This window comes from Malus domestica, chromosome 08 (genome assembly GCF_042453785.1).
Source record: "Malus domestica chromosome 08, GDT2T_hap1".
Taxonomy (NCBI): Eukaryota; Viridiplantae; Streptophyta; class Magnoliopsida; order Rosales; family Rosaceae; genus Malus; species Malus domestica.
The window spans coordinates 29525782-29530812 of NC_091668.1; the positions used below are offsets into that span (position 1 = coordinate 29525782).

Below are 5031 nucleotides of genomic sequence, written 5' to 3' on the forward strand. Positions count from 1 at the left end.
CTTAGGATTATGACTTAAACCCCTTTTAATTAAATAAAGCTCAAAGCTTATTTTAATTAAAATCATGTCCAACAAGCCTAGATAATTAATTCAATATAATTACCAGTTAATTATTTCTAATTATCACCTTGTTATCGTTGCTAGAGCTATCATAGGTGTGCGATCTCTTAGGTTCCAACTAAAACCGACAGTAATAGATATCTACAATCACCATGATGCATCTCATGTTGAAGCAATTCTTACAAATATAACTTGATCAACAACTACTCTAGCAGAGATTTCCGAGATGGAACTTCAAGTGGACCAAGGGATATCTCCTTCTATTGAACAATTACTAGAAGGTGATAGATTCATTTTTGTGTAGTCATGCATCTCCATACTCATACATATGAACCCGAATAACAAAGTACTATCGTGCCCTGCATAGCAATGCGAGCTTTGAAGACGAAATCAAAGTTCATATCTATAAGCACAAGAATATTCAACCTTCCTAAATAATCTACATGGCACAGATTCAATATTTTGGTCCGGAAGTGGCAATAAGTTGTTGGGATCTAATCCATTGTCACTCGCAGCATATGGACCGCAAGTGGCAATATGTTGCAGCCATTACGGAGGGTAAGAAAAGCAATATTTATAAACATAAACCTGCATGCTCAACCATATATATCAAACACATGCAGATGATGCCATGATGGTGAAAGATTTGAGGTTCACGCCCTTTGTTCAACACCAGTATCGTTATCTGATAACTGCATGTTTAAGGGTCAGTGAGGAGGGTTTCTGAATTGGATGAATTATTGGAGAGAAATGGAGAGGTGTTGTGTCGGGTGGGGGTGGGTGGGTGAGGCAGATGGGAAAAAATATTTGTAATCTTTAAATATCATTTGATCCTCGCCCGGTGTGCTGAACAAGATTCGTTCTTCTCCTGCCAAATAGAGTGGGTCTGAGAATATAGTGGTCTCCCTATTATAAAAACTACAGGGTTCATATAAAAATTCAATGCCCACCAGATTCCCATATATTAGCTCCGCCACGCACGCCATTTTGGACTCTAAAAGCAGTGTACGTACAGTGCTGAAGAAAACAACACGCAGATGATGGTGATCGATGAACCAACACCCTTACCGTTATCTGATAATTAATTGAGAGAAACATACAGCTTGCCGTTCAATATATATATATATATATATATATATGTATATGTATATCCTTAAATAGTAGAGCCTCAAAACCTACCAGTTAGCTAGCTGGTGAGAAGAAAAAGATGGCTTCCAGTACCCAAACAGCGGCCAAAATTCCCGTAGTAGATTTCTCCCAAGAGGACTGCTGGAAGTCAGGGACAAGTTCTTGGCTCTCAGTACGCAGAGACATTTGTAATGCTCTCGAAGAGTTTGGCTGTTTCCTGGCAGTCCTTCCCAACAAAGTTTCCCGGGAGCTTAATGACACCATGTTTGGGACATTCAACGAGTTGTTTGATCTCCCCGACGAAATTAAAGCGCAATTTCCTCAGGAAAAACCTCTAGTTGAGGGTTACGTAAGGCTGCCTACCCGTGAATACATGTCATTTCATTCAAGTACTGAAAAAATAAAGAACGTTACACGTCAACTTTGGCCGGAAGGAAATGACCAGTTTCGGTATAAATTACTGCACATTTCGATAGTTTTAGCAGTTTTTTCTACATCTCGATACCTACTGCTATATGTTTTGTTATCAACACTTTTGATTTCTTTATCAACAAGCTAATGCGAATCTGTCCTTAAACATTTTATGCTTGTTCTTACTAATAATAATAATAATTTGTTCTTTATATCTTGGGCAGTGAGAGTGCTGATCTGTATTCAAAAGTGATCACAGAATTAAATCAAGTTGTGACGAAAATGGTATTTGAAAACTACAAGGTAGAGAAATACCACGATGATCACATTCAATCGACCATGCCCATTACCGTACTTCTAAAAGATGATGAACCCAAGACAGATGAAACTGAAACTGTTGAACACAATCATACAGACAAGTGTTTTACTGGCATACTCCATCAAGATACGTATGGTGTTGAGCTACGCTCAAAAGATAACGAGTGGATTGGTTATGATCCTCTGCCTTCATCGTTATTATTCCTAGCGGGTGATGGACTTCAGGTACGTCAACACACCCTTTCATTAATCTTGCTTTAGTTTCATGGATTTTAGCTCTCTCTCTTCATGGATATGTCGTTCAGGCATCACTTTTGTAGGGCTCAGTTCCTCCCAAAAATTAACCAAATCCGAAACCATATGATCGTTGGATTAAATGATAGTCATTTTAGTGTTTTTTTTGAAGAACTATATTCATCTTTTTTCTTGACTACGATTGAATCTCTTAATTGTTTTAGATTTGCCTAATTTTTTTCTTTTTTTTTGGGAATGATAATATATGAATAATAAATTAAAATATAAATGATTCGGAGCCTTAAAAAAAAGTTATGAAATAGTCATCACAAGATGTCAATCAAACAAGCTTCATTTGAGGGATAACAGAAGTTTATATATAACCTAAGAACTATTACATGACGGAAGTTAGCAATGTATGTGCCAAATTAGCAAAACAATAAGCGGTCCTGTTGGCTTCTCTAAAAATGTGATTAATCATTGATGTATATTTAAACTAACCTAATAATAGATTAACTTAATCCAAATTTAACTTGCAAGCGCACGACTCAATAGTAGTATAGATATGCAAGTACAAGGTTTATTTGAAGGAATTGCGTTAAAACCAATTAAACCAACAATTACGCCAAACTTAATTATACAAACGAATTGAATTTAAGGATTGATTAAAACTAAAATTAACAAGAGAAATTAAAAGATAAACTAAACAAAGGCAATGATGAAATTTGAAAATTAAGATGTGAAGGCGCTAGGACATCAAATCCACCACTAGTAATCCAATCTAGCTTCTATATTACCTATCCGTTGATTAATCCAATTGATGTTGTTGAATAGTTTTCCTTACACATAAACTAACTATATGGTATCTAGGCTCACCCGTATATCTCTACATGCAACTTGTCTATGGCGTTTAGTACAATTATGAACATAAAGAAAATCATTACATTTTGTGAAAACCTTGAAAATCATGCAAACCTTAGGAATACGGTGTTTACCCTAGAAAAATTACAACCCTTAACCACAAGAAGCAAGCCTCAAATTAGCTGTAGTATTTATGTGCTCCTAAGCACTCCTTTCTCTTTTGGACAAATTTGTGTGTATGGTGACATGTAGAGAGATCATAGGACATATATTTATACTAAAAAAACACTAAAAGTCTGGTAAAAAGTCTCCTAGAAAAACAAAATCCAAAACGATATTGGACACAAACTAAGAAAGAATTCTTCTTGACTTGGAAAAATGTCATCCATCTTTCATGCTAGATTTGGGGTAGTTCCACCTTCAGTTATGTAGAATTCTGAAAAATAGGAAACTTGTAGCTCTATGTCTAGGCATATAAGGCACGACACTTGAAAATTTTGAAGAAGCCTTCAAATCTTCATTCTCCCATAGTTGCACAATTTTGACAAGAAAGTAACTTTCACATGATTGATTTGCAAAATTGGAACGTTGGACTTCATGGAAAAACATGAAAGTTGAACACAACTATCTTCATCCTCTTAGTTTGTTTCCAACTGACTATAGAAAATCCTCCGAAAAGTCTAAATATGATAATAAAAAAAAACATCATAAGTGCACAAATTGACTAAATTAAAAAAAGAAATTGAAAATACTCTTTAATGACCAATTCCTAACGAATCCTTCAAAAATGTGAAGGCATTATCGGGAGGACATACTTCTCATAAAAAAATAATGAACTAATTACGACAACATGAATATATATACCCTCGAAAATAACCATTCTATTTTTTATGACAATATCGTTTGTCGTTAAGATGATCGGGGCCAAGCATTCCTACCAAGTAAAGTACAATTCAGGGGGCCATTGGGACTACTTTTGAATGCATTATGTGTGTCTAAATGACATTTTTTTTTTTTCCTTGTACTGTAAGGCAATGTAAGTTTCAAGAACAAAGGGACAGATGAAGTGTGTTTAACAACCTAACTTAAACTTTTGATAGCTATACTTTATTGATGTTGTTTACATGCGTGGTTTATTTGGCCTAGGTTTGGAGTAACGACAGAATAAAATCTTGTATGCACAGAGTCGTTTTGAAGGAAAATAAGGTAAGATACTCGTTCGGACAATTCTTTTGGAACAAAGGAGTGATATATGTACCAAATGAGCTTACGGACAGGGACCACCCCATGCAGTATAAGCCAATAGACCTAGTGGAATATTTTCAATATTATTATGAAAATATGTCCACTGTGGGATTTGATTTTTCCGTCAAGGAATATTGTGGGGTTTGATTTTGTTGGTCGAAGGCACAAGGTAGGGATTCTTCTCACCAAAATCATGATGCCACGAGCATGAGTTTGAAAGGGGGTGTTGGAAAATAATAACGGAAAAATTCTCGTACTTAGGTTCACTTATTCTTGTGGGTTTAGCCTTTGCTTATTCAATAAGATGTGTATCTTGTTCTCTATAACTACGGATACGAAGTTTATTGGAGTTGAACCGAGGTTCACTTGTTCTTGTCAGTTTAACATTTGTGTATTCAATAAGACGTGTATCATGTTCTCTATAAATACTTCATACGAAGTTTATTGGAGTTGAACTGAGGTTGTATTCGTGTAAAGTAATTATACTTTTTTATATATGCATGACTCTTGCTATGCTGCGTTGTGTTGTTTCCAAATGGAATCAATACAAAAGCCTGTTGTTTCAATGGAGATGGTGCTCACATTCCCTCTATCTCAAACTGTCTACACAACATAACAACGATTTAGTATGGAAAATGTTTTTTGCGAGCCATTTTCACCTCCCGCACATGACACGCCCCATTCCAGATGTCCAAGGGACATCGAGATGGTCATGTGCTGACCGACACCTGGGGATGACGAAAGCCATTTAATAAATGCATATGCCGAGAATAT

The 5031-nt window shown here is 35.8% G+C and overlaps 1 protein-coding gene across 1 annotated transcript; it reads left to right on the forward strand.

Moving 5' to 3' along the window:
* The first annotated feature begins 1229 nt into the window (after window positions 1–1229).
* Window positions 1230–4754, forward strand: LOC114826653 (probable 2-oxoglutarate-dependent dioxygenase AOP1). Its single transcript, XM_029107370.2, has 3 exons — window positions 1230–1638; window positions 1824–2142; window positions 4159–4754. Exons 1-3 carry the CDS (start codon window positions 1268–1270, stop codon window positions 4402–4404), a joined length of 936 nt encoding a protein of 311 aa, XP_028963203.2. The 5' UTR covers window positions 1230–1267; the 3' UTR covers window positions 4405–4754.
* The last annotated feature ends 277 nt before the right edge of the window (window positions 4755–5031 follow it).

What these genes read in the sequence shown, in the direction of transcription:
- LOC114826653 (XM_029107370.2), top strand. Translation starts at nt 1,268, where the DNA reads ATGGCTTCCAGTACCCAAACAGCGGCCAAAATTCCCGTAGTAGATTTC. An exon ending in GAAGGAAATGACCAGTTTCG is followed by an intron (nt 1,639 to 1,823) that starts GTATAAATTACT and finishes TATCTTGGGCAG; the next exon opens with TGAGAGTGCTGATCTGTATT. An exon ending in TAGCGGGTGATGGACTTCAG is followed by an intron (nt 2,143 to 4,158) that starts GTACGTCAACAC and finishes TATTTGGCCTAG; the next exon opens with GTTTGGAGTAACGACAGAAT.